Raw genomic sequence first — 27,800 nt, 5'->3', positions numbered from 1 at the left:
ATATATTAAAATTATGTTTTCAAATGTAATACAAATACTAACTAGCACGGATTTCTCCTATAATTTGATGTTTCACCAATACCCTTCACTATGAAATAGAGGGCCTGACATTCCAAGTTTTATATAAGCAGACAGGATATGACAGGTTGGCTCCTCCACAGGAAGAGCCTTGTTGGCTGCCAAGGCAAGCCAAGGAACTCCTGTTGCCAAAATAATCAGTCAATAAAAAATATCTAGCAATGACAAGAGATGAAATTAGATTTTTAAAGTCCATATTTGTTGTCATAATCAAGCTCAAGAATTTAAAGAAAAACATGAACATAGGTAGGAAATGATAGAAAGATACAGTAACTATAGACCTCAATGTAAATTTTAGTTAAAATCTCCCCAAACTTGGGGAAGGCAGGTTAGTATAACCCTTCTAAACTTATTATTCAAAATTGTTGTAACCAAGTTAGATCCTTTACCTGATCCTAGACTGGATTCTCTACTAGAAGAAAGCAATAAGCAATTTCATGGATCATCTGAGAATATTACAATTATGCAAGATAATACCCTTATTCTTTCCTATAGAAAAAAACACTATAGTTTTTTGGGGGGAAGTTACCTCAGGTGGTTCAAAAAGAACCATAAAGCAGATGGGGAAGCATGTTAATAATAAGTGAATCTGGATAAAAGGTATGAATGTTTCACATATTCTTATTCCCCCCAAAATTTATTTTTTTTATTTTTATTGTTTTTTGAGATGGAGTTTCGCTCTTGTTGACCAAGCTGGAGTGCAATGGCACGAACTCGCCTCACTGCAACCTCCACCTACTGGGTTCAAGCGATTCTCCTGCCTCAGCCTCCCGAGCAGATGGGATTACAGGCATGCACCACCACGCTTGGCTAACTTTTTGTATTTTTAGCAGAAAAGGGGTTTCACCATGTTAGCCAGGCTGCTATCGAACATCTGACCTCAGGTGATCCACCCGCATCGGCCTCCCAAAATGCTGGGATTACAGGCATGAGCCACCATGCCTGGCCTCCCCCAAAAAGCTTATTTACAACCAAAAAGATGAAGCAAAAGTATAATTACCAATACTTTTGCATGTAACTACAGTTTATTCTATTATCTTGGCACCAATATATTTGGCCATTTTCCTAATGATGGACATTTGAACTGCCTTAAAAAAAAAAAAAAAAAAACTATTGATTGCTCCTACATTCTTATACATGAAAGTTTCTATTAGGTATGCAACCCAGAAAATAACTGCTGAATTATAAGGTAGATGTATGCTCAACTTTACAGGAAAATACAAAACTGCTTCTTGAAGTGACTTTATCAATTTAGATTCCCATTTGCAACTGTGTAAGAGGTCTTGTTATCTACAATCTTTCCGATACTTGATATTGTCAAACTTCTTAATTTTGCCAAATGAATGGATATAAAATATTCTCACTGTAGTCCTGATTTGTATTCCCTCATTTTTAGTAAGCCTTTATATTCTTATTAGCTACATGTTTTTTCTCTCATTAAATGCCTATTCACATTTTTGACTGTTTTTCTATTGGGTTATCTTTTCTTAAATTAATACATAGAATTTCTATATAAATTCTTTAAAATATATATTCATTTATTTTAGAGATGGGTTCTCATTGTGCTACTTAGGCTGGTCTCAAACTCCTGGGCCAAAGCAATCCTCCTGCCTCAGCCTCCTGAGTAGCTGTGAATATTGGCATGCACCACTACACTAGTTTATATACTCTTGACACAAATCTTTAGTCAGTTATGTTCAAATTTCTTTTAGTCTTTTAAAAAACATGGCTGCTTCTTTTTTCTTCTTTTTTGGATGGAGTCTGGTTTACCACCCAGGCTGGAGTGCACTGGTGCAATCTTGGCTCACTGCAATCTCTGCCTCCACGGTTCAACCAATTCTCCTGCCTCAGCCTCCCAAGTAGCTGGGACTACAGGCACGCACCACCATGCCTGTGTCTGGCTAATTTTTGTATTTTTAGTAGAGACAGAGTTTCACCATGTTGGCCAGGCTGGTATCAAACTCCTGACCTCAAGCAATCTGCACACCTGGGCCTCCCAAAGTGTTGGGATTACAGACATGAGCCACGATGAGCAGCCAGGCCTCTTAAACTTTCTTTAAAGTATCTTTAGATGAACAGATTTTAATCTAATCAAATTTAGCAGTCTTTTGCAATTAGTGCTGCCTGTGTCTTGTTTATGAAACCCAACCTTTACCCAAGGCTTCCAAGATACCCACTTGGGGATACGGTACATCCACATACCAGAAGCTTTGAGAAATTCCAGTTAAATACATGAGAGATAAGACCATATTAAAACCAGACACTAATAATGACGTACAACTACTTTTATTTAAAAAAAAAAAAAAAAAAAAAAAAAAAAAGGCATAAGTAGTAAAGAAAATCCTAGCAAAATACCACTGATTTGTTCTTTTCAATGAAGTGACGGACCTAGAGTAGACAGCAGTACATCCTTCCTTCAGCACTAAAATGACAAAAGTATTTGAAAGCAGTTATGCTGGGAAGTCCAAATGCAAGCACAAGCATATCAAAGAGAAAATCTACAAATGAAAATACAAATTCTGCCTACACAAAGCTAAAAGTACCAGGAAGAAAACTGGACAAAAACACATGGTACCCTATATGCTAACCAGCTAACAAGAAAGGAAAACTGGTTCCTAACACAGTGATTTCAAACTGAAGGGACAGTCAAATACCCAGCACAACCCATTATACTGGCTTTCCCTTTTAAATCTCCACAGACTGGTGAATCACTTAACTGGTAAAATCAATTTACAGCATGATTCTCCCATCTCCACATTTGCAAAGGGAAAGGTATATGCAACTAGCATCCAGCAATGAAAGAAATGGGGTGGGGAAGGTAAAAGTATCCATTTTGAGGCAAGTAACTGAACTCAACGATCCTCTTACTGGTTCAATGACTAAACACAAAAAGCCCAAAGGATAGTCCTGAAGCCTCCCCCCAACCACAAAGGAGATAACAAAATTATGAGTCCAGATGAGTGGCTGCCAGGGCTTAGGCCTTGGGAAAGGATGGAAAAACAAAAGGCTAGTACATAAGGGAGGATTTGGGGGATGACGAAACTGTTCTGTATCCTAACTGATAATGTGGTTACACAAATCTACATATGTTACAATTCACAGAGCTGTACACTCCCCAAAAATGAATTTCATTGTACGAATGAATTTTATGAATAAAATATACATATTTTAAGTATACATAAATTCTTATAGGGGCCTTATTTACATTACCCCCAAAAGGAAAACACCCCAAATATCCTTCAAAGAATGAATGGAATAGACACAATTGTCCATCTATGTAATAGAAAACTACCTAGTAATAAAAAAGAAAAAAGAACTGAGTTATACAACGACATAGATGAATTGCAAAGATACCATGCTGAGTGAAAGATAAATGTCTTAAAAGATCATATAGTACATAATTTCAATTATGACAATATGGAAAATGTCTTATAGGGACAAACAACCAATCAGTGGTTCAGTAATGAGAGGGAGAGAGAGGGCTTGACTATAAACTGGCAGGTCAAGGAAATTAACAATTTTATAATATTTAATTTTTTTAGAAGAAAAAGATATAAAATTTCTAAAAAACAGTAAGGACAGAAAGCAGACGTAAGTTTTAAACAGTCCTTTGTGCTCAATAAAATCAAGATGAATTCTAGGATCAAGGGATTCCATTAAGAAAACAGAGTTAAGAGGGGGAGCTGAATGTGACAATAGAAGCAAACTACTATTATCAGTGAAGAATGCAAAACCTCACAAATCACAGAAACAGCACAAATCAAATACACATGAAAAATAAGTGAGCAGGAAAATTCAAATCCTCCAAAAGAAGAGAAAAAGAATAAAGAACCAACAGAACTCAAGGACAAAGATTCAACAAATTTGTTGACATTAATAGAAAAAAGTGGCCTGCAGACAAAGGATTACAGAAAACAATATTCATGTACACGTTTTCACATTTACATTCACAATGTAAAAATAAAGAAAAATCTTTTGTGCACACACCAAAAAAACAGCTATTTACAAACAAAAAATGTAGGCTAGCCTCAGAATTTTCCATAATATAAAACCATTTAACTATAAAGCAAAGCCTATACATAGTACCTTAAGTGAAAAGGCTGTTGACTAGAAAGAATTCTATACCTAGCTAAATGGTTGTTTACATATTCTGACCAAAGACATTTTATGGATCTAAAGGCTTACTAATAAATAATAAGTTAAATAAAATTCAAAATAGAGCCGTCAAAGGTGTGCTAGGCATTAAAAACGGTGGCAGCAATGTGACAGAAGAAAAATTTCTGCTGAATTAAATTGAAAGGAGATTAATTGAGCAATGAATGTGATTCACGAATCACAAAGCCAGCCAGAGTAGGCTCTGACACTCAAGTGCAGCCCTGTGGTGGAAGATTTATAGACAGAAAAAGGAAAAGTGATGTACAGAAAATGGAAGTGAGATCAACAGCTCGACTGGTTACAGGTTGGCATCTGCCTTATTTGAACAGTTGGCTACATTTTATTCAGCCAAAATTTGTCGATTGGCACAAGAGTAGGCTACGGTCTGTTTATACCTCCACTTGTTATAGTTCGCCATGTACAGAAAAACCTTTAGGCTAGACTTAAAATATGTAAGGAGGCAGCTTTAAGACAAACTGTATTTAACAAAATAATGAAACAATATAAGGGTAAAGTTAAAGTTTAAATCACTGTTGTGTACACAGCTACAATATACATAATAATATAGCTACAACATATACCTGTCATTAAAAATTTCCTGAAACAACTACATAATATTAACATACCAAATATATTATAACAAAACTAGGATTAAACTTTCAAGTTGGGTAGGAAAAAAAAAAGACAGAAGGGTGATTATCTCCTCAGTGGCAGGCGAAAGAAAAGTTATTTCCTTGCCATGTATCCTTTGTCCTAAATAATCTCATCCCACTTCTATACTATCAACTGTTTAAGAACAGAAGGTCCCCATATCTGTGACACCGACATCTAACTGCCTAATCAGAGATTTTGCTGCCTATATTTCTCAAAGGTACCTTAAAAACAGCACAATCTAAAAATGAAGTCTCAACTTGCATCCCACCTTTCATACCTCAAATCATTTCTCCTGATGCGCTATTTGTAATGGCAGTTACAGTATGACCACTTTACTTAACTGCTAAACTGAAACTCAGTAACTACTTTTGATCCCATTTCTCACATTTCCCACATTTAAGTGGGAGAAAACACAATTATATTCAGCAACCCATCTAAAAGGTTCAGCAGAGCCTTAAAGTCATTTGTATTAATTATTCCAAAGCAAAGTTTCTAACAATCCAACACAGCAATCAATAACTAGCACCAGAATCACCTGGAGTAGTTTATACTTAAAAAGTACACTACAAGTTCCTTTAACAAATATATCAAGGGATAGGTCTCAAGAATCTACTATTTCAATAAACACCCCAATTAATACTTATGTGACCTAAGGTTTGGAAACTACTGCTCTGGGGTCATTATTCCAACATCTTCCCTCCGAGAAATGTTGAAACACTTCCCTCTGCTGCACACAACCATGAAGACAAGATATTCAGCGTCACACACAGAAACAAATCACTGACATTCTACATAGAGTTAAATTAAGTTACCTCTTTATCTTAATTTCTACATAGGAACAGGCATTCTGTAAGAACAAGCTTTCCATAGTAACAAGCATTATTTACTAGAGGAGCTTCTAACTTAACCCCTACTAAGTTTCAAAAGAAATTTAAATGTATCCCCTATAGAAAAGCCCATCCATTTTCTCTTTCCACCTAAAAACAGAACTCCAATTTTATGTTACAGTTTGGAAGAGAAAACATTCCCTAGTTCAACTTACTCTTGTGGCCCTGTGATCAAAGTCTGGCCAATACTTGGGGGGCTAATCCCCATATGGGCCGCTTAGTAAGATATTTTTTAAAAATAAAAATAAAAAAATTCTGGCCAATATAAGGATAAACAGCATGTTTTATTTCAGGAATGTCTCCCTCAATCTTACAGAGGGTACATAACAGAATTAGGAATCAAATTCTGCAAAGCCTGTATTTTGTACAAGTGCTTTAAGTATAAAAATTACAAAAATATTTTAAGAGTTTTACGTTTTAAAAACATATTTTGCCAGGCACGGTGGCTCATGCCTGTAATCCCAGCACTTTGGAAGGCCGAGGTGCACGGATCATGAGGTCAGCAGTTCAAGACCAGCCTGGCCAACATCGTGAAACCTGTCTTACCAAAAATACAAAAATTAGCCAGGTGTGCTGGCGGGCACCTGTAATCCCAGCTACTCGGGAGGCTGAGGCAAGAGAATCGCTTGAACCCAGGAGGTGGAGGTTGCAGTGAGTCAAGACCACGCCACTGCACTCCAGCCTGGGTGACAGAGAGAGATTCCATCTCAAAAAAAATAAAAACAAAACAAAACAAATACATATATATACATGCAATTTCTTATAAACACAAAATTAGGGTAAAACATTTATTTAAAAGTTGTTTCAGCTGGGTGCAGTGGCTCAGGACTGTAATCCCAACATTTTGGGAGGCAGAGGGGTGGGGACAGATCCCTTGAGCTCAGGACATCAGCCTAGGCAACACAGAGAAACCCTCTACCTACAAAAAAACACAAAAATTAGCCTGGCGTGGTGGCGTGTGACTGCAATCCCAGCTACTCGGGAAGCTGAGGCTGGAGCCCAGGAGATCAAGGCTGCAGTGAGCCACGTTCACGCCAGTACACTCCTGCCGGAACAAGAGAGACCCTATCTGGAAAAAATTAAGTAATATATAAAATATAAATAAATAAATAAATAAATAAATAAATAAATAAAACGTGTTTTAAGTGCCAGGTTCAGTGGCACAGGTCTGTAGTCCCAGCTACTTGAGAGTATAAGGCAGGACGGTTGCTCGGGACCGGGAATTTGAGGCTATATTCCATGATTGCACCTGTGAATAGCCACTGCACTCCAGCCTGGGCAACACGGCAAGATGTCATCTCAAAAAAAAAAATTCTTTGTTTCAAACTCTAAATACATTTTCTCCTATCTTAGTATGATTAATAATATTAGTAATTAGAGCCCCTGGTTAGTTTACAAAGTCTGTTTAGTTACAAATGCCAAAATTTATTCAGCTTTGATGATAAACACTGCGGTCCAATGGCCTTTATCATCTAGGGAGTATGAAGAATGAGCAAGAGGCTAACTCAGCGAGAGTTACCCTGGGAAAGGAAAGAAACGGCTCATATAGGACACACACAATACCTTCAAGGGTGCTTGTAGAGTTGTTTCTTAAGTAGTTGGTTTCCTTCACGGAAAATTCTTAAACTCAGAATACTAACAGGCATTCAAGAATACCCATCCATGCACCCCACCAGCAATACAAAGACCCCAAACAAAAAATTACTATATTCTTACCCTACGCATGGCTTCCTCCTCTTCTTGACGCTTTTCATAATGTGCAAAGTCATCAAAGATTGAGGTGGTATGCTTGAAAGTAGCAATTATTTTAAGCACTTGCTTAGCTTTTTCTAGGGGTACCTCTTGAGTGTCCCTTGAATTGGTAACCGGTTTGTTGTCATTATTTTCTAAGCGAATATGCCGTAACTGGTTATTGGGAACATCTTTGACAAAGATCCATTTAACTTCAAATTTGCCCTTCCACTTATCCTGAGACCAGACACCAGCATACGCATTATAGTCCACAACAGACTTCATTTCAGCCACTCCACAAAAATGTCCACTGCCATTCACACTGAAGAGTAAATAGAGTGGGCCTTTCCCATTCAGGGAACGGTAAGCTGCATCCAAACGCTTATTACCATGCTCAGTACTACACCAGATAGAGTATTTAATGGAACGATGTATGTCATCCTCAGAGTAGCTTTTAATTATAAACACACGTCCATTCTTCAGATTCCAATCAAAGTCTTTGGGATTATAGTTGTTTATGGCCTTTAGCTTTTCCAGCACGGGATGCACTTCTACACTAGAAGGTGAAGCACTGACAGGTACAACACCTAAACCAAAGTTTTCACTGCCCCCTCCATTGTTCTGGTTGAAGCCTGCTCCCCTGTTCCGAGGAGCTACCCAGCGATTCTGCAGCTGCTGCTGTTGAGGCTGCACTTGGTGAGGCTGGGCCTGTGGCTGAGGTCCTTGTTGCTGCTGTGGTTGTGGTGGTTGAGGCTGCTGTTGAGGCAGTTGGCTTTGCACCAATGGTGGTGGTTGAATTAATGGCTGAGGCTGCTGGATTATAGTTTGAGGAGGCAGAACTGGTTGGGTTGGTGGAGCCTTTACCACTGACCCCTTTTCATCCCAAGTTCCAATATTCATGTTGTGTTTTATAGGAGGTGGTGGTACAGCAGAACCCCCAATTCCCACATTGCCCTTGGGTTTAAGTTTCGGTTGAGGTTTGGCAGGTTTTCTGGCAATGGCAGCCCAGGAGGTTGGTTTAGGTGCTGCACTGCTAACTGGGGGCACACTATTGGTTGCAATGCTAGTCATACCACTGCTGCTCAAAGCTGTACCTACAGTTTTTGTCACTGCAGCTGTCAGATCACCACCAATTTTCAGTCCAGTCATGCCTTGCTCAATACTGCTAATGCCAGGCACCTTACTCAAAGTATCATTGCCAAATCCAGCCTGTCCATCAGTAATAGCTCTCCCAAGAGAACTAGGTGGATAGCCATAACTGCTACTATAAGCAGAACTTTGTGTTGATTGTCCCTGAGATCCACTTGTCCCCCATGTAGAGAAATCAGCATTACCAGGAAAAAAGTTAAATCCATGTTGACCAAGAAATGGAGGAGTATTTCCTAATGCCCCAGGTTGACTAAATACACCATCTGGTATATAGTGATGTTCTCCATTACTCATTTGTCCATAGGTTGTCAGATATGGCATAGGCTGGTCTCCAGCCGTGGACCACGCTGCTTCCCCAAGAGAATATGGAAATCCAATGGATGGAGCATAGTAACTAGGCATGTACGGATCTGACATTGGTGGATAGCTATTACTCTGCAAAACAAAATATCACAATCAGTAGCGAAATGTCCTCTTAAAAGGGCAAAAAACGAAATCTGATAGATTAAAATCAAGAAGTTTTAAGTAAATGAAAATAAAAGATGTACCTATTCTAGATAAACAAAACTAAAATTTCAAATCCAGTTTTATCAACAGAAAAATTTGCTGACAAGTATTCACATCTTAAAATATTTATTACAAAATAACCTATAAGGCTTTTTTCAGGGATGAGAGTGGGGGTATAATGAGTATTATTTTTGTTTGAAGAGCCAGGCCCTCTGTCACAATTTAAAAATATCTTAATTTCTACAGAAGGCTAATATATAAACTTTGTAGACACAAAATTACGATTTACAGCCAGCTGTACTTTAACCAACTGATGTATGCAATCACTTACATGCAAGGATTAAATAAACTAGACAACTCTGCCAAATAATAGAAGAATTACAGCTCATCTATATGATGGAATCCAGTCATTACATTTTGTACTTTCGTTAAGGAAAAAATGGAGAAATGCTCATAGTCTGAGAAGATTCAAGATTATGTCTATAGCAGGATCCAAATTTCTTTTTGTTTTGCTTTGCCTTGTTCATTTCAAAAAGAAATAAATTCCTTATCATAGTTTCTTACTGGTGGAATAACAGACATGTTTTTCTTTATACTCTCCGTTTCCCCAAATTTTACACAATAAACCTATTACAGAACAGTTTTGTTTTTTTAATTTAGAAATAGTGAGTTCATATAAATTTTTTTCCAGAATTACTGCAATTCAACCAACCTTCATTATACTCATCATTTAGTGAACTGCCAAAAATCAAGGCACCAAATTTCACTAAAGGAGAAAAAAAAAAGCTCAAATTTGTTACTAGACAATATAAAAAATAAAATACTTTAAAGTATTTTAAATACTTATTTCTTTTGAAGTAAGCTTCTTAGGCAAAAAAAAAATAAAAGCTCTGAAACTAGATTTTTGATCTTTGATTTAAGTGTGCTTTTATTCTATTTTATTTTTGAAACAGAGTCTCACTCTGTCACTCAGGCAGAAATGCAGCAGCACTATCTTGGCTCACTGTAACATCCACTTCCCGAGGTTCAAGCAATCCTCCCATTTCAGCTCCCAGAATAGTTGAGACCACAGACGTCCACCACCATGCCCAGCAAATTTTTTTATTTTTTGTAGAGATGAGGATTTCACCATGTTGCCCACGCTGGTCTTGAACTCCTGGGCTCAAGCAATCTGCCCGTCTCAGCCACCCAAAGTGTGATTTACGTGTGATTTTAAAGCACTGCACAGAGCTTCACAATTTGTAGATTTATGCAAAGTGAAAAAAATCCACTAATATTGTCAGTACAACTGGTATTACTTTTCAAGGGTCAATACCATTTTGAAGGTTATTTCATTTATATAGACAGTCAAAGTTCTTTGGAGTAAAGTTCTTAACCCATTTCTTCTACTGTTACACTCTCGTCACTACTTCGTGGCTGCTTTTCCACTCATGAATGTGTGACAATAACATCACAGATCCTACCTGGAACTAATTTTAAATTATTTTTGAAAAGGCTTATCATTGAAAACTGAGATGTTTTATTACTAAGTTACTTGTTTTACTATTAAATTACCTTTGGTATACAAAGTATTTATTATACTCTTGTAACTGTCTACTGTCTATGGAAAGCTAACTTAACATATTGTTTTTTGAAATGATTCTCTGATATGACTAAAATAACTTAAGAACCAAATATAATGTAATAGAGGTTACATTTAAATTAATAATTCTGATGAAGATTTACTGGCTATTGCCAGTTGTATTGTTATTTCTTCTTCCAACACAATCAGTCCTTCATATCAGTGGGTTCTACATCTGTGGATTCAACCATTCAGATTGAAAACAGCTGTGAAAAAGAAATGAATAGTTGCATCTGTATTGAACACATACAGACTTTTTCCTGTCATTATTACCTAACCAATACAGTATAACCATTTATACTGTATTAGGTATTATAAATAACCCAGAGATTATCTAAAGTATACAGAAGGATGTGCATAGGTTACACGCAACTATTATACCATTTTATATAAGGTTCTTCAGCACATGCAGATTTTGGTATCTGTTAGGTGTTCCGGAACTAATCTCCCACAGATACCTAGAGATGACTGTATTTTTGATCCACAACTGACTGAATCCGTGAATGTAGACACTGCAGATATGGAGGGCTGACTATATTTAAAACTGGAAAATTCATGTGTTACTATTTACTAACTGAACACATTCTTCAGCTATAATGGATACTTAGTAACTCTAACTGCAAATATAGTCAAAGAATGCTCACAATACTCACATGAAAGGAATCAACAGCATGTTTAAAACTGCAATAGTAGCATCTTACAGAAATCAATATTGGAAGTATTGACTGCTATATTTAAATATATCTATAAAGAAAAGCCTGAGGGAAGTTCAAATACACCAACAATAGTTTTTGAAGAAAAACATCTTAACAAAATTAATGACTAAACTTTGGAAGCTATGAAGATGACACACACAAATGTGTACAATTTGATCACTAAAATATCTACTAAAAATGAAAAGTATTCAGTGCTTCATACTGACAAAAAGTCATTGTGATATAAAACTCTCAAAAGTTTAATAAAAATGAGAAGTTCATCTAATATAAACGAATATACATTAACTGATTAAAAGATAAAACTGGGCTGGAAGCAGTGGTTCACACCTGTAATCCCAGCACTTTGGGAGGCCAAGGCAGGCCAGCCTGGCCAAAATGGTGAAACCCCATCTCTACCAAAATTACAAAAATTAGCTGGGCATGGGGGCACACATCTGTAATCCTAGCTACTCGGGAAGCTGAGTGAGGCAGGAGAATCGCTTGAACTCATGAGGCAGAGGTTGTAGTGAGCCGAGATCACACCACCGCACTCCAGCCTGGGTGACAAACGAGACTGTCTCAAAAAAGAAAAGAAGGGCAGGCGCAGTGGCTCAGGCCTGTAATCCCAGCACTTTGGGAGGCCGAGACGGGAGGATCACGAGGTCAGGAGATCGAGACCATCCTGGCTAACACGGTGAAACTCCGTCTCTACTAAAAAATACAAAAAAACTAGCCGGGCAAGGTGGCGGGTGCCTGTAGTCCCAGCTACTCAGGAGGCTGAGGCAGGAGAATGGCATAAACCCGGGAGGCGGAGCTTGCAGTGAGCCGAGATCCAGCCGCTGCACTCTCTAGCCTGGGAGACAGAGCAAGACTCCGGCCCCAAAAAAAAAAAAAAAAAAAAAAAAGATAGAACTGTATACTGTCTTCATCCTTTTTTTAAACCATTAAACATATCCTTTATTTATAATTTTAACTATTTATTTCAACCACTAATCAAATGCATACATTGCAAAAAACATTGATGTAAGAGTCTCATGCTAAAAGAAAATCTACAGTTAAACGGAAAAGACAAATAATACAGGAAAGTGGATCAATTCCACATGGAGATGCATAGGAAAGGTGGGCTGAATATGAAGGTAACTGGTTTCCAAGTTTTAATTTTGATTGTTGGCAATGCAATCCAGATTCAGTAGTCTTCATCTGGATGTGGGAGTGGAAAAGCACACAAAGTAGGAAGTTTTTATGTTAATTCTTTATAAGAAAGCATTCAGAAAATTAAACTCAAAATTTATATTGAATATTCTTATTTCACCATGACAAATGCTGAATTCTACACAACAGTTACATGTAAAGTTTTTGTCTATACCCATAGTGTAATTCAGGGGTCAGGAAACTAAGAAGCCAACAAGTAAATCAAGCCATGTTCAGTCTCTGTCACCTATTTGGGTTTTTTTCTTTTAGCAACTCTTATAAAAGCTATTAGCTTAAAGCCAGGCACGGTGGCTTGCGCTTGTAATCTCAGTTACTCCGGAGCCTGGAAAAGGAGGATCAATTGAGTCCAGGAGTTCAAGACCAGCCTGCACAAGAGATTATCTCATTTAAAAAAAAAAAAAAATTAGCCAGGCATGGTGGTGCATGCCTGTAGACTCAGCTACTTGGGAGGTGAGGTGGGAGGATCACCTGGGCCCAGGAGTTCGAGGCTGCAGTGAACTATGAACTATGATCACACTACCGTACTCCAGTGTGGGCTACAGAATAAGACCCTCTTTAAAAAAAACAAAAACCCCCCCCCACACACACACACACAAAAATTGAAGTGCTTCAAACTCCTGAATTGACTTCTGATTTAACAACAAAAAGCAAAAAAGTGATGTTCATTCTAATTTTAATGCTTGTATTATGCTATGTACTTTCTCCTACTATAATTTTCTAAAAGTATAATTATGCATATCTAATCATAAAAATGTCATAAGAAAAATGTCATAATAATATTCAACCTGAATTTTTCACCAACCATAATTCTTCATTCTCTAATTCTATTAGATAACCTAATCCATCCATTCACTTAAATAATGAATGCTATATGTGCCAGATACCATGCTGGTTACTGGAGACAAAAAATAAAAACATGGTCTCCAATCGGGAGCATTTCACAGGTATGGTGAGGAGGACTTATTTACTCTATAATGTGATAATTACTCTAACTGAAGTACAAAGAAAGTAAAACAAAACACAAGTACAAAGAAGAGGGAGTAAATAACTGGAAAATCAGAAAACACTTCCTGAAGGAAATACCATAGGTGTGTGTACATGTTTGTATAAGACATACATACAAAAATTGAGATCGTGAAAGAAACATTAAGAAAATACATATACTTGCATAAAATAATGGTAAGTTCTATTTTGCCAATCAGATGGAGAAAGTTGGCAGAAAATGAGCTAGAAAGGAAAGTGGAACCACCACTTTAAGGGCATTCATATAATAAATGTATTCACTGTTGAGAAGCTACAGTAATTATTTAACATTACAGTGACACAATCAGACTTGGATTTTAAGACTGCTGAGTGGCAGTACAGAATTATTAGTTAGAAAATCACATCAATAGACAGAACTAATGAATACCTTAACTAAGGACAGTGATGACAACGGCAGAAAATGACAATTTAATTCTCTATATTACTTCTCTGATAAAAATAGCTAAGAACTTACTTTCCCGAACACACAAGCAAACTCAACTTGAGTTTTCCAAATTATTCTTCAAATTTATATGCACAAATTACATGGTATATTTAACAGTGTCAATTAAAATCTAAATTTTCCAATCAATTCAGTCATAAAATTATTCTGAAGAACTATAAAGAACTAATTTTAAGAAATGAAGGACTGTGATTTACTTTCAAAATTACTATAAACTTAATACTTATTCCTTCAGAAATTGAACACTATAAAATAGAAGAAATACGCTGCCATAGAAGTAGAAAGGCCAACAACTTGTTTTAAAGTACCCTTGTGTTTGATATGAACTAGATCAAAGTATACAAAACAATTTAAATCATTAGCAAAAGACGTTAAACATGTTTCCCATCAAAATATTTATTTTTATTTATAATTTTAAAATCAGATAAATGAATTTAATTTTAAAAACACACTGTGTACAGTGTATAAGGACCTTATTAAATAGTTGTATAACTTTAAATTTGCCACTATCTTCTTAAGATCTTTCACCAATAAATCCAGTTTTCACTCACGTATTATGATAGTACAATTTAAAAGGTCCAAACATTTTATTTAATTTTCTAGCTAGGTAATTGAGAGTAACCTAAATTCTCATACAATTTACCTTGAAGATTCCAGATAATTTTCAATAAACCCAGTTTTCAATATTCTACAGTATTAATCCTCTTTAAAATGTAAATATGTATCTTGCTAGAGATAATTATTTTTAATATTAAAGAAAGACGACTGCTGAAAATCTATTTAGTACTGCAAAGGATAGGTAGAACAGGCCTTACTGGAATCAAACTTTACAACTTCTCTTCAAACAGTATACAAATGTTGATTCCAAATGTCATGAGTTAAAACAAATCTTTTAAAACATTAAAACAAATATTTTACAAATGTTTTGTCCCAACGTAAGCCACAATGATGTAGCTGAAAAAATTCATTTGGGTTCACTAAGGTAAATGCCTTTATATCCTTTAAAAACTAATGGTTTCTCAAACACTTTTTAAAACTTTTTTTTTTTTTTTTTTTTTTACAAGTAAAGTCTTATGTACAATTCCAATATATAGAACAGATAAAATGCAAACCACAGCACTGCTTGCTACACTGGTAGGATTCAGGCACCCTCTGCTGGTTTTTCCCCTAAGAAGAGACTACAGTGCCTCTATGAAATACCAGAAGCACTCTTGACAAAAATTTTTCCTCCAACAGAAACTCTTCTATGTCCTTGTGACAAATAATAAAAAATTGTAAAATATCTGTTACCAAGTAAAACATGCAAGAAGATTACTTCAGGTAGCAATTTCAAAACTGTCTTTTACAGTCCACTAAAATTCCTTAAAAAAGAGTTTGAAAGGCTGAGTGGGGTGTTCCATGCCTGTAATCCATCCCAGCACTTTGGGGGGCCGAGGCAAGCAGATCACTTGAGGTCAGGAGTTCAAGACCAGCCTGGCCAACACGTTGAAACCTCGCCTCTCCTAAAAATATAAAAATTGGCCAGGCGTGGTAGCATGTGTCTGTAATCCCAGCTACATGGGAGGCTGAGGCAGGAAAATTTCTTGAACCTGGGTGACAGAGGTTGCAGTGAGCCAAGATCACGGCACTGAACTCCAGCCTGGGCCACAGAGCGAGACTCCGTTTCAAAAAAAAAAATAAACAGTTTGAACAAGTCAGGATTTTTTATACTATATCTTCATCTTAAGAACCTCATTTTCAATTATAATTTATAAACTATGAAATCAAGTAGCAAAAAAAAAAGAAAAACAGTTCAACTGTTTAGCCCTCAAAATTTCTCAAACCTATCTAAACATGGAGATCTTTTTGAAGGAATATTTACTACACCTCCTAATATCAAAATTTCTCAGCAAAGCTGGAAAATACTGCCATATTGCCATAAGTGTTAACTGAGATCACTCTATGAGCCAGAATGTAATAAAATCACACTTCTTTTAAAACTTGCACTACATTTCACAACAAATGATCTACTTTCATAACCTTTAGGTGGAAAAGTAATTTTGCTGAGATCGTAAAGTTTTTTTCTTTCCCATTTATTTCTTCTCCTCCAATGTATGCTAGGAATGTTGCTCAGTAGATCGGAAGGGGTGGTTAAGGGGAAGTAACCAAGAGGTAGATGAGGTTGAACACAACCACCACTCTCCTTGGTCCTAAAAATAATCCTGCATCCCACAAATTGGGAACAATTTTTTGTTCAAATTTTCCCTATAACTCTACTGTACAAATTGTCAATTCTGTAGTAAGTTTTGGTTCCTTGTTCTTTCACAGTTTCAAAAATCTAGGTTAAAATTTTAAGAGTACATTTTTCATTTTCTCCATATATGCAAGCAGACAAGTCAAACTTCAGTTTTCCAATTTACTCTTCAAATTTATGCACATAAACTAACTGGCATCTTTAACAGTGCCAATTAAAATCTGAATTTTCGGCTGGGCACGGTGGCTCACGCCTGTAATCCCAGCACTTTGGGAGGCTGAGGCGGGCAGATTTTACTTCAGGTCAGGAGTTCAAGACCAGCCTGGTCAACATGGTGAAACTCTATCTCTACTAAAAAATACAAAAACTAGCCAGGCGTGGTGGCATGTGCCCGTAATCCCAGCTACTCAGGAGGCTGAGGCAGTAAGAATCACTTGAGCCTGGGAGGCAGACGTTGGAGTGAGCCAAGATTAGGCCACTGTACTCCAGCCTGGGCAAGAGAACAAGATTGTCTCAAAAATTAAAAACAAACAAACAAAAAAACTGAATTTCCAATGAAATGAATCATAAAATTATTCCAAAGAACTACAGAACTAATTTTAAGACCCAAAGCTCTTGAGCACTTTTTGCTTTTTTAATGCAAAACAAAAAGTTTCATTCCAGAATGTTCTCTCTAAAAAAAAACTGGTGAATACTGAAAATGTATTTTCTTCATTTATTTCTATCAGTGGCATATTTTTAATAACAGACAGAAATGGATGCAGAAATGGCATACAGATACCTAATACCATTGTTCTTCAATGTTTAAATTGGAATTATGCTTGTACACAAACACTCAAGGCCACCAGTTACCAATTACTTGCTTTGATAAAACTGTCCATGTCTACAATACGCAAGCAACTGTTTATAAAGCAAGTATGTTTATAAACTCCTTAACTCTATCCCTAACATTAACAAGGCATGTTACAATAGTTATCAATGAATTCAAATTGGAATGTTTTAAAAAAAAGAAAACACTACACTTGACTCAAAATTGCAGGCAATTTCAGGCAACTAATCCCTCCTCCAAATACACAAATTTCTAGCTAATTAAGCCTTTTAATTAGCTTAAGCTATGAAGATATAGCAGTGACATTAAAAGATTAAGTTCCTTCAATACACACACACACACACACACACACACACACACACAAAAAAAAAAAACCTAACCATAATATATACAAATAATGGTCACCTTCAAATCTTTATTCTATATTTCATAACCTAGTTTCTGGTGCCTATACTTTCTGAAGAACTCTCCTGTGCCATAAACCTGCAACTGCTACTCACTACTCACTTACTATATAGGTACACGAGATGAATGAATCCACGTTGGTTAATCTCATTAAATAATCTATTTGGAAAATCAATTAGTATTAATAAAAGGTTAATTTCCTAAAATCTGAAACTGTCAGAAGACTTACCTGATTTGTCTGGCTACTTAAGTATGGCTCAAAATCATCATCATTTACAGCATCTTTTTGATGAATCGAACCGTTTTGTACTGAAACTAAAAAATATGTTTGTATTAGAAGTGTTGTAGCTATCTTTACAAAACTCACAGCACAATCTAATGTTTTTAATATTTTTCAAGCCAAAAAAGTAATCAGAAACAATAATACTGAGTTATTTTTCCTTTTAAGAACCCTCTTAAGGATAAACTATTTTAGATACAAATATTTATGTGCCACAAATACTTAAAAGTCTTTTGATATATAAGCCCAAGACTACATCAAGCCATATATATACTTCCCCTTACCAAAAACTTATCCCAATCTCAACACTGTAGTGAGTAAACTGTTATACAACAATGTTGGAAAGAGTTTCCTAATGCTATATTTGAATCTAAAATAACTATTTCAAGTAGTGTTGTAGGCAATAAAAAAGATTTCTGAATGTTCTCTAACTTTGTTTAAATCTCTAAATTATTTACTCTAATAAAAAATAACTATTTTTTTTATCTCATGTTACAGTAAATATCTTAAAAGTCTCCAGTAAAGTTTAGGCTAAAATTAACTTGAAACAATATCACAATGAATAGACTTATAATTATGAAATGTCTAAATAAAGAGGGCTTTAATTCTAAGCCCCCTAAAACGAAGACTTTCACACGAAACGACAAACAAAATTAAGACACAAATGATAGCCATAATCATCCTTGCAACAGATGAGAAAACAAGTCAGAAAATAATTTTGTTCAAAGGTCATCTCCATAAACACTCTGAAGTTGTTATTCTCTGGATGCTGTTTCAGAGTGCTTTTGAGCAGACTCCAGAAGTAAGGTCCTGAATTTGAATCTCAAGTCCCCCACTGAGGAGATGATCTCCAGTTAGGGATTTAACCTCTCTAACCTTTAACTGTTTCTCTGTTTCAGAAGGTTATGAATAGTACCTACCTCATCTCATCTGATTATTAAATGACAGTGTTCAATAATCTTAGATATTATCACATTAAATATTACAAGATCCAAATAGGACTAAGATGACTTTAGAACCATTTAAACAGAAGTGTTACTAGGCTAATACTTGCTGGGGTGGCACTATGTAAATGTAAATATACTATTCTATACTAGTGAAGATGAAAAAAGTTGATAAAGTTTCCGATGGATGTCTACAAATTAGAAACAAAAAGAACTCAATATCTAAAGATTTATTGCTCAAAGGTACAACATCACCAAATTTTATGAAGTTAGGAGGGTGATGGGTTTAAGTTATGTGTTCCTCTGTAATATCGTAACATTTTTATTATCCCTAAATTTTCCCATGAGTGTAGAGCACCTAAAATGTAGTATTATGAGTTAACAGTGGCTTGGGAGCAAAGATACACAAAATCCCTTAAATCTTTGTCATCCGATGAGCAGCAAAGTTCACTCAAAGATATGATGCTACTGTGTAAAGCATTCCAAGTAGACTTCTTACTACACCACATTGCCCCTCAGAGGCCACAAGAGCAACCTGAAGGTCAACTTGATCCTGGCTCCACTAACGTTAATTTAACTATGTCTGATAAGGACTGCATCAGAACTAGAGTTGAGCTAAATATGCTCCATGGAATTTAAATATGTAATAGCCACTAGAAACCAAAATAAAGAGGGTGCCTTAGGTTACTTCTAGTGCCATTATAAGGCTGGGTTACTCATTTCAGTCCAAGAGATTCTGACATACCTGTTCTCCTCTGACACCGGCTTTACTGTTCCTAAATCAAAGGTAGTTATGCATGGTCTATTACTTCTTGAAAAAAAATTCTTCCCTATTACACTCATACATGTTAGTCAATATTTGCAACAGCTAACAACTTAAAAATTATGACTATCTCTCATATCCACTAGGTTCTCAAAAATCTAGTTCATACAAATACAAAAACTGCCAGGCCAGGAGCTCAAGACCAGCCTGGGCAACCTAGCAAGATCCCATCTTTACGAAAAATGTTTAGAAATTAGCCAGGTGTGGTGGCATGTGCCTATAGTCCCAGTTACTCAGGAGTCTAAGGAGGATCACTTGAGCCCAGGCATTCCAGGTTACACTGAGCTATGATTATGTCACTGCACTCCAGCCTGGGCTACAGAGCGAGATCCTGTCTCTATTTAAAAAAAAAAAAGTACTTAATTAAAATTTATCTGTATATTATATTGCTATTCTTACTTATTTCTTCTGTTCCATTCTTTCTCTTCTAAGGCTAGGCCTGAGAACAACCCATATACTATTACAAATACAGTCTACAGTCATTTTTAAATGATGCATAAATGTCTACAAAGTCTTAAAATATAGTACAAGAAGTCAATCTACTTAAAAAAAAAAAGTTCAATTAAAAGTACTTCACATATACTGAGAAGCTATTTGCATTAAACTAGCCCTTAAGTTTTGGAAGTGTATCTTTAAGAAAACGATCGTAAAGACTTTCGTTTTTGAATATTACTTAACGACAAACTAATGTCTTGGAGTCTGAAAACCATTAAATAGAACTGAAATCCAAGCTAGTTCCATAGTCTGTAAAAGTTCTTCAGGGGAAAAAAGAACAGATGACTTACATGATTCTTCGCCTGTTTCCTCTGCTCTATGAAACAGAGTCAAATCAAGATAGAACATGGGCCTTAGGAGCCAGGTGATTCTTTGCTCTGGTCCTGACTACATCAAGTTAGGAAAGTCAACAGATCTGTGCATCATGTTTCCCCACCTACAAAAACAGCGACAATACCATATACCCTCTATCTCCTTACAAGGATGTTGTGAGGATTGATAAAATGAAGCCTAAAATAATGACAGTAAAGTGCTTTGAAATCATTTCTTGGGAGGATGAGGAGAGAATACAACTGAATATTGCCAAAATGCAAGACATTTTCCACTACTTTCCTGAAAATTAAAACTTAGCCAAATTTAACCTAATTATTTTAAATTATAGTTGTATAAAACAATGCATATGCCTCTCTGTTGGAAGAGAGTGGAGAGGAGGAAAAAGATAAATCGTGATCCATGAATTTGCTATTTATAAACTTAGGAAGAGGAGAAAGGAGGCAGTAAGGCCTAAGACTGTAAGTATGGCATCTGATGCTTCCATCCATAGTACTCCCAAATAAAAGCACTGCACACCTTTATTCCAATAAGCAAAAATTCTACTTGTTAATAATAAAAAAAAAAATACAAAGTCAGTGTTAAATTATGAACCAACAGGCAATAATTATCCTTAAATTTCTACTATCCTTTGGTACTACTCTTGCCAAGGATAATAAAGAGTTCTGATATTTAACACAGGGACAGTCTACTAATTAAAAAAGAATTCAAACTTAGAAAACAAGCAAATCTTGAATTACTACTTATTCTACAAAAACATTTTTGCCGTATCAAAGACACTTATTTAGAATTCCTTTTGGCTTCTGTAATGAATTAAGTAATTAAGGATATAAAGAAAATCAAAGACACTAAAACTAGGTGTTAGGCTAATGCTGTCAACTGAACACAATTCAGAAAAGAAACAGAATCTCTGAAATTAGAGTAAGTTGACTGAAAAGGATTATGTGTTCAAAACTCTAACTGACACCAACTTCTCAAGGACATATTTTTCATAAGCTTGCTAAGTTCTGAATTCAAGATTACACATATTTAGAATACTGAGCTTGTAGTTAAAGAAAAATAACTTAATAAAAGTAAACAGAATTGTAAAATAATTTTACTAGCTGGAAACAAGCTAAGGCAGAACAGCTTTTCTCAAATACACATATAGCTACTAATATGAGGTTCACTGGTGATGCTGCCTTTGCCTTGTAATTCTCCCTGCAGAGTCATAAAAATACAAATAATGTATATGTGTATTTGTGCACTTGTAGCATCTGCCATTTTTAAGGAACTTAAATGATTAGCAATACTTTCAGGCCAGTAACATTTTTCCCCTCCTGCCAAGGCTCCATGCAAAGGAGTCTTCCCACATCTTAAAAATAGATTAAGTGAGGAAAGTGAAAAGAAATCCAGCAAATGTAATTGCTACTAGAGCAGCGAACTATTGTAATCATAAGAATCTTCACAACATACCACAGGAATTATGACTAGAGTTATTACTTTTATTTTATAGAGGGGAGATTCTGACAAACAAGTAGAATGTTTTCAAGCTCACTTGGCAAGTCAGTAGCCAAAGGCAGTATTAGAACTCAGGACTCCAAGGAATCCCAATCCATTATTCTAACCTTAGATGAAATTAATAAACTGAACAACAAGGGGGAAAGAAAGAAAATTTCTCGAGAATAAAGAACTATCAAAATAAACACTTTGTGTATGTGTCTGAATACACCTAACAGAAGTGATACCGATGGATAAAAATTTTTGAAATAACCAAAAAATACTTATTTGCAAACAGTGGATATATTATGCAGTTTATAGATAACTCATGTCTAATATCAAAGATGCCACCAGTGCCTACCTAAGTGAAATGACCACTCATAAATCAAATTTATTTTACTGACTTACAATGCTGTAGAGACTCTTTTAACAAACAAGTACCTCATAGAACTTGTGTACTTACCTTAAAGCAGGTAACACAAAACACTTAGCATTTCAAATAGCCTTGCAAAGTGCCACCTCCCCACAGATCTAGGATAAAATAATTTATGCTAGGCAATAATGACCACAATTTCACAATCTCCAAGTCTATATAATTCCTAATGGGTAGACTAGCAAAAAAAGAAATTAAAGGATCATTCTTTTTAAAATTCACAAATTTTTAAAAACTCATTTAAAATAAATCAATATCCAATTTTATTTCAGGTTTATGCTTATAATAACAAAAAATTCTAGAAATGAAATTTTAAAAATTAAAATGTTTAAATATTTACATACTGCAAGAAAACATCTTTAATGAAAACAAACCAATAAATGTTACCTAATATGGTGCCATGTAATTGGCATGTACAAATTCCACATTTCAAAGGAAATTAACTAATCTACATTTCCAAAACCTATTATTTTAAATTCACCAAATTTGTAATAGCAAATAAATACCCTAACAAAAATTTAAAAGGCACCAAAGACAATCTATATCTAAAAGGCCACTATAGATCTTAATTTCTAACACTGTGTTACTGAAATCAACAGAAAGCAAATTTTAGCGTAATTTCAAGCACTACAAAATGTTATATATAATTTGCTTTGATGTTACTTAATTGGCACTATCCCAAGAAAGCAGTTATTGTTCTATACTTAACTAAATGTCACATGACTAATGTAGTCAGCTGACTGCACTGTTCCATATTAATACAAAACACACTTTAAAAAAAAAACACTTTTCTTTCAACGGTACTTTTACTAAAGAGGAAATTATAAAATCCTGAAAGAAAGTCACAAATTATTTTATTCTCAGCCCTTTATAGAATACCAGATTGATTCACACCTTGCAATCAGGACAACAGTGCAAGATGGCATGCCTACTTAATTCTAATCTCTCTCGTGTTGTTGTCTCCTTGCAACTGACTTCAATAGAATCTGTGATTAACAGTACAATTTTCATTAATGTGATGGAATACTATGTAGAGTTCCATTTTCCAGTGTAATCCAGACATATCAAACAAAATGTCCACTTTAAGAATATACTTGTCTACATACATATGTAGAAATTTTTTGTGGCAGAAGTTACATAACACAGATAAACTGGAAAACCAAAGAAATACCACTAGGTTCACACCAATTCCTGCTTAACTGACAAGGAAACTGTTTCTCGTACTACTTTGGTTTCTATAAAGTGGCTTCAAAGCAACGAACTACCGAAGTTCTGGATAGAACTTGGCTACCTTAGCCATGATGAATATTTTCTCTAATCCTACATTTTTTCCCAAGAGGGAGCAAAAACAAAAAACCCTCACAGAGTTTAAAAGTAACATCAAGACAACACTGAGCAGTAAGAAAAAAAAAATCCAAACTCACCTTTATTTCCTTGCCCTTTAGGTCTCTGTGTAGCAAGACGAAAGATGCGGTAAAGAGGAGAAAAAGGAAGAAGAGAGAAAGTGTGTTAATCAAAGGCATTATCAAAGACAAGTTATTTTAGACTATCCGCGTAGGAGTAAAAACCCACCATATCCTCCACAGCCACCAATTTCCCAACCACCCCCGGCCTTTAAACCTCCCACCCGCCACTCGGAATCCTTCTCCCAGAGCTCGCCCGGTCTCAGCCCTATGTCTGCCGCCCTCAGGATGTGTCCTAAGGCCCCTAAGACCGGTCCTTGCCCCCACCCACCGCGGCACCGCGCCCGCCCGCAGGCTACGGGACCAAGACGTACGACCCGGCCCAGGCAGCTACACCGCAGCAACTTGCGCCCAGGGCACCGTTATGGGGCCGGCAGCGGCGGCGACGGGGAGGAGCCGAAGCCCCGCGCGAGGGTGGAGCTCCGGGACTCGGGCCTTCGCCGAGCCTGGGGCCTCTGCTCCCTCACCTGATCCACGCTAGTGGCTGACATTCTTCACCGCAACCCGAGAGCCGCCGCCGCCGCCGCCGCTGCCTGGGCCTCTCCCCGTGCACTCACAGCAGTTGGCTGTCGCCCTTGGCCGAGTGATTGTTCCAGCCGCCGCCGCTGCCGCCACTCGCTGAGAACCCAAAATGAGGGCCTCGCGCTCGGGAGTCGGAGGAAGAGGCCCGTCTTTTCTGCTTGCACGCTCCTCTTCCCCCTCTCGCTCTCCGCTTCTCGGGTCCACAATGGCGGACAGACTCCCTAGTCTCACTTCCGCTCCGAGCCTCCCTGACCTTCCGCTCTCCACTCTGACGTCCGCGCTCACCTCGCTCTTCCTCCCCCACCCTCCCGCCGCCGGTCTTGGCTCCGCCTCCGCACCGCCACGTCACCGGAGACGGGACCCGCGCTGACTGCCCGTGGGCGCATGCGTAGTGGAGGGAGGGCGTCGGGGCGTCCGCGAGCGCCAACTTTCAGCGTCTGGCTTGCGGATTCCTTCTATCCCGCCCCGATGCTGCAGGGCCCTGGCCGAGCGGCGTCAGCTGGAAGGCTGGCCAGATTTTGTCCTACTCTGGGCAGGAAGACGGCCGAGGTGGCGGCCGATGGAGATAGTAGTGCCTTGCTTAAGTCACGGCGGCCGGCGGCGCCCTCCTGGAGGCTGACTGGACGGAGGCAGGGAAGATCCCGGTGAGCAGGCCGGGCCTAACAGGAACCTCCAGCGGCCGCTCAAAGCCGCGGGCACGGGTGCTGACTCAGCCGCCCTCGGGACGGAGTTGCTGCGTCCCCGCAAACCTGCCAGTGCAGCTGAAGTGGCGGGTTAGAGCTGTGGTACTCAAACATGTCCAAGCAAACGGGAGGAGCACCGGCGCGGGTTCAGTCTCTCCAAACCCGGTTCAGCCGTTATCTCTGGAGTCAGACTGCGCCGCCCAATTCATGGGTTTGTGCTTTTGACTCCGCTCTGATTTTTTTGAATGAATAAAGTTGCCTGGGATACTTTAGTTGCAGAGCGTCTTTTCGACCCTAAAAAGAGGGAAATTTCCATTGAAAAAGTTTTTTTCCACATATTGGCAAACCCAAAGGATGCCAATTTGCAACATGTTGACATTTTCATTGAAATATCTACAATAAAGGCAAACATTCCTTGTCTTTCAGTGATACAGACTCCGTGGAAGGAAATAATTTAAATGACCAAATACTTTCTGTACTTCAAAACCATCAAATAAGTGATCATTTAGAAAGTATAATTGTAGAATCATAAGGTTAATTTTGTAGTTTACAGTGCAACAGTATCTTAGAAGCACTGAATAATAGAAAAACTTGAGAGGCGACTTTTCTTGTGAATCACCAAGAGGCATTTTTGAGTTCTGGTCAGTTTCCCTGGCCCTCCCATTCATTGCCACAGGTCCCAACCTGAGCACCCTTGCACTTCCCAAGACTCCCCCAACCCTTTCTGCTGTTGCTCTCAATGTCTCACATCCTTCACTCCCAAACACCGTTTTAGTTTTAATGAGTGTGCTGGTACATGCTGTGAACCAGGAACTTGAGAGAGAATATACAAGAGGAGGCTTATGAAATCTTGCAAGCCTTGTCTTTGATCCTTAGTATCATGGCTTTGGAACCCAATCAATTCGAGTTTGAATTCTAGTGGAGCAAGAATTAGTGTTATAACCTTGGTAAAGGCACTGAAACTTTTTTGTTTGTTTGTTTTTTGAGATGGAGTCTTGCTATGTCACCCAGGCTGGAGTACAGTGGCGTGATCTCGGCTCACTGCAAGCTCTGCCTCCCAGGTTCACGCTATTCTCCTGCCTCAGCCTCCCCAGCAGCCGGGACTATAGGCGCAGGCCACCACCCCAGCTAATTTTTTTGTATTTTTAGTAGAACTGGAGTTTCACTGTGTTAGCCAGGATGGTCTCGATCTCCTGACCTCGTGATCCGCCCGCCTTGGCCTCCCAAAGTGCTGGAATTACAGGCATGAGCCACTCTGCCTGGCCTGAAACTTTCTAAGCCTTGGCTTCCTTGTAAGTAAAATTAGGTCCTTTGTGTACAGTTCCTGACACAAAAGTAAGCTTTCAACAAACTGTGGCTATATACAGGTAGTGAATTGTTCCTTTGCTAAAAGATTCCCAGAAATAGTAATCGCTTACATTTATTGAGAACACATTATATGTCATGTTAATTCCCACAGCATCCTTGCAGAAGTGCCATTGCAAAAACTGACACAGTGAGGTTAGGAAACATGCCATGAATAACAGCCAGTCACTATGAGAGCCAGGTTTTGAACTCAGGCAGTTTGACTCCCAAGTTCCACCTCTAATAACTACCATATAATACTGGCTAATGACATAATATTATGAGCTTCTATTCTCTTTCATTTCTGCTCAACAAACTTCTTCCTTTATGGCTTTTCTTCCTAGCAATGAGGTCTGAACTTGCTGAATGTAGTGCTAACTAACCTCAAATACAAACCTACTTAGTATTAACAGACTTTTGAAGTACATCTGGGGACTACCTAAAAACCATCTCCAATGCCTCCAGGAGTGTATTGGTCCGTTTTCATGCTGCTGGTAAAGACATACCCAAGACTGAGGAGAAAAAGAGGTTTAATTGGACTTAAAGTTCCACATGGCTGGGGAGGCCTCAGAATCATGGCAGGAGGCAAAAGGCACTTCTTACATGGGGGACAGCAGGAGAAAATGAGGAAAAAGCAAAAGCAGGAAACCCCGATAAACCCGTCAGATCTCATGAGACTAATTCACTATAATGATACTAGCACAGGAAATACCGGCCCCCATGCTTCAATTACCTCCCCCTGGGTCCTTCCCACAACACGTGGGAATTCTGGGAGATAAATTCAAGTTGAGATTTGGGTGAGGACATAGCCAAACTATATCATTCTGCCCTGGCCCCTCCAAATCTCATTTCCTCACATTTCAAAACCAATCATGCCTTCCCAACAGTACCCCAAAGTCTTAACTCATTTCAGCATTAACCCAAAAGTCTACAGTCCAAAGTCTTATCTGAGACAAGGCATCTTTACATCTGAGACATGAGCCTGTAAAATCAAAAGCAAGCCAGCTACTTCCTAGATACAATGGGGATACAGATAATGGGTAAATACAGCCATTCCAAATGGGAGAAATTGGCCAAAACAAAGGGGTTACAGGGCCCATGCAAAGGGCAGTCAAATTTTAAAGCTCCAAATGATCCCCTTTGACTCCAGGTCTCACATCCAGGTCATGCTGATGCAAGAGATGGGTTCCCATGGTCTTGGGCAAGGAGAATGGAGAGGATATTTTGAAAAATGTTGCCACAGAGCCTAGATTCTAAATAAAAATGCACTCTTCTGCAGAGCCATTAGGGTATGTCAGCCTCCTGGAGCACACATCACAGTGCAAAGCTTGGAAAGGAGAGGGCAGGCTGGATTTAAGGCCT

General features: G+C 37.7%; 1 protein-coding gene across 3 annotated transcripts in view; it reads right to left on the bottom strand.

Annotated features, from left to right (window-relative positions):
- Window positions 1-24,708, bottom strand: part of YTHDF3 (YTH N6-methyladenosine RNA binding protein F3) — a 42,868-nt gene extending 18,160 nt beyond the window's left edge. The window contains exons 1-5 of one of the 3 annotated variants that reach the window (XM_008000750.3): window positions 24,357-24,640; window positions 23,851-23,875; window positions 20,475-20,620; window positions 17,872-17,957; window positions 7,491-9,089 (exon numbers count right to left, since the gene is read on the bottom strand). In XM_008000750.3, the coding sequence (XP_007998941.1) occupies window positions 7,491-9,089; window positions 17,872-17,957; window positions 20,475-20,532 (1,743 nt within the window). In that variant the 5' untranslated portion in view covers window positions 20,533-20,620; window positions 23,851-23,875; window positions 24,357-24,640. Of the gene's footprint in view, window positions 1-7,490; window positions 9,090-17,871; window positions 17,958-20,474; window positions 20,621-23,850; window positions 23,876-24,356 lie in introns of all 3 variants that reach the window. The other 2 variants (XM_008000752.3, XM_008000753.3) reach the window with 2 other exon arrangements.
- Window positions 24,709-27,800: the final 3,092 nt, after the last annotated feature.

The sequence above is a fragment of the Chlorocebus sabaeus genome, chromosome 8, assembly GCF_047675955.1.
Source record: "Chlorocebus sabaeus isolate Y175 chromosome 8, mChlSab1.0.hap1, whole genome shotgun sequence".
Lineage (NCBI taxonomy): Eukaryota > Metazoa > Chordata > Mammalia > Primates > Cercopithecidae > Chlorocebus > Chlorocebus sabaeus.
Note: the sequence above shows the minus strand (reverse complement) of the source record. Positions and strands in the feature narration are given on the sequence as shown.